The sequence below is a fragment of the Cynoglossus semilaevis genome, chromosome 17 (assembly GCF_000523025.1).
Source record: "Cynoglossus semilaevis isolate Cse_v1.0 chromosome 17, Cse_v1.0, whole genome shotgun sequence".
In the NCBI taxonomy this organism is placed as follows: domain Eukaryota; kingdom Metazoa; phylum Chordata; class Actinopteri; order Pleuronectiformes; family Cynoglossidae; genus Cynoglossus; species Cynoglossus semilaevis.
The window spans coordinates 14240368-14241909 of record NC_024323.1 but is presented as its reverse complement, the minus strand read 5'-3'; the positions used below and the strand labels follow the sequence as shown (position 1 = coordinate 14241909).

Genomic DNA, 1542 nt, shown 5'->3' with positions numbered 1-1542 from the left:
TGTGAGAGCGCAAGCAGCGGGGAGAAGAGCCCGACCAGCGGGTCGTCAGCGTCGTCGAAGCGAGCCCGGACGGCCTACACCAGCGCCCAGCTGGTGGAGCTGGAGAAGGAGTTCCACTTCAACCGCTACCTGTGCCGGCCGCGGCGGGTGGAGATGGCCAACATGCTGAACCTGTCGGAGCGCCAGATCAAGATCTGGTTCCAGAACCGACGCATGAAGTACAAGAAGGACCAGAAGTCCAAGGGCCTCAGCTCCAGCTCAGGAGGACCCTCGCCCACGGGGTCTCCGCCCCTCACCATGCAGTCTTCCGCCAGCTTCCTCAACTCCATGCACCCCATGGGTGGAGGAGGGGGTCCAGGCTACGACACCCCATCTCCTCCGTCCTTCGGGAAGCACCACCAGGGGGTGTCTTACTCCATGTCCACTGCCTACGCCAACGTTCCCATGAAGGGCTGTCCCTCGCAGCAGAAGTACGGCGCCCCAGACCCGGACTACGGCGACCCCCACCCCCACCACGGCCTGGTGCAGGCCAACAGCGCTGGCTACGGGACCCCCAACAACATGCAGGCCAGTCCGGTCTACGTGGGGGGCGGCAGCTACGTGGAACCTATGCCCGGCTCGGGGGCCTCCATTTACGGGCTGAACCACCTGGGCCCCACGCCGCCCCACCACCAGACAATGGACTACAACGGAGCGGGGCCCATGTCGGCCGCCAACCAGCACCACGTGGGTGGAGGGGGCCCTCCAGGGACCTGTGAGCCGCCCCCGCACCCGACGTACACTGAGCTGTCAGGGCACCACACCTCGACTCAGGGCAGAATCCAGGAAGCACCCAAGCTCACTCACCTGTAGCAGGTTTGGAACAAAACAAACAAAAACAAAAAACCAACCAACCACATGTAGGGAGTAGTGAAGACAACACAGAACACCTAACACGTCATGTGACCCACTAACAGACTGCCCCCGTGTGGGGGGACCGTAGCGCTGCAACGGGACCAGACGGGAGACAACCCCAAGACAGACGGGTGCCATCCAGTGGTTTGCGCCCCCTATGTTTAGCATCACTGCTGTTATTGTCGACTCCAAACGTTGATTCCATTCAAACGGAGCGAGACGTTTAGCAAACAAAAATATGGAGCCCAAACCAGTTGCGTCCGCTCCACTGCGGTCGTCTTCATTACGCAAACTTTCTTTCATGGCCATAAATATTTCAGACGACGTCGAGGTTAATTATCTTTGACTTGTTTTACTGATGTTTACATGAATCCTCTAACGTTGGCTACACTCAGAGTTCACTCTCCCCGGGCCGTCAATCAAACATTAGGTTCTGAACAGACATGTTGCCCCCCCCCACCCCCCAGGGAGCAGTAAAACTCTTCAGCTCTATGGGGTTAAAAAAAAAAAAAATCACATCAGTGGTTAAACACCAGACTGACAAAAACAGGAATCGAACCCTAAACCCTCACATCTCTATCCAGCTGTTTTGGTCCTTTGAACTAAAAAAAGTCACGTGAATCTCAAAACAACTTTAAAACTGGATTA

General features: G+C 56.7%; 1 protein-coding gene across 6 annotated transcripts in view; it reads left to right on the top strand.

Annotated features, from left to right (window-relative positions):
- Nucleotides 1–1181, top strand: part of hoxb3a (homeobox B3a) — a 97180-nt gene extending 95999 nt beyond the window's left edge. For all 6 annotated transcript variants that reach the window (XM_025064868.1, XM_025064867.1, XM_025064865.1 and 3 more), the window contains one exon: nucleotides 562–1181. In XM_025064868.1, coding sequence (XP_024920636.1) covers nucleotides 562–852 — 291 coding nt within the window. In that variant the 3' untranslated portion in view covers nucleotides 853–1181. The remainder of the gene's footprint in view (nucleotides 1–561) is intronic.
- The last annotated feature ends 361 nt before the right edge of the window (nucleotides 1182–1542 follow it).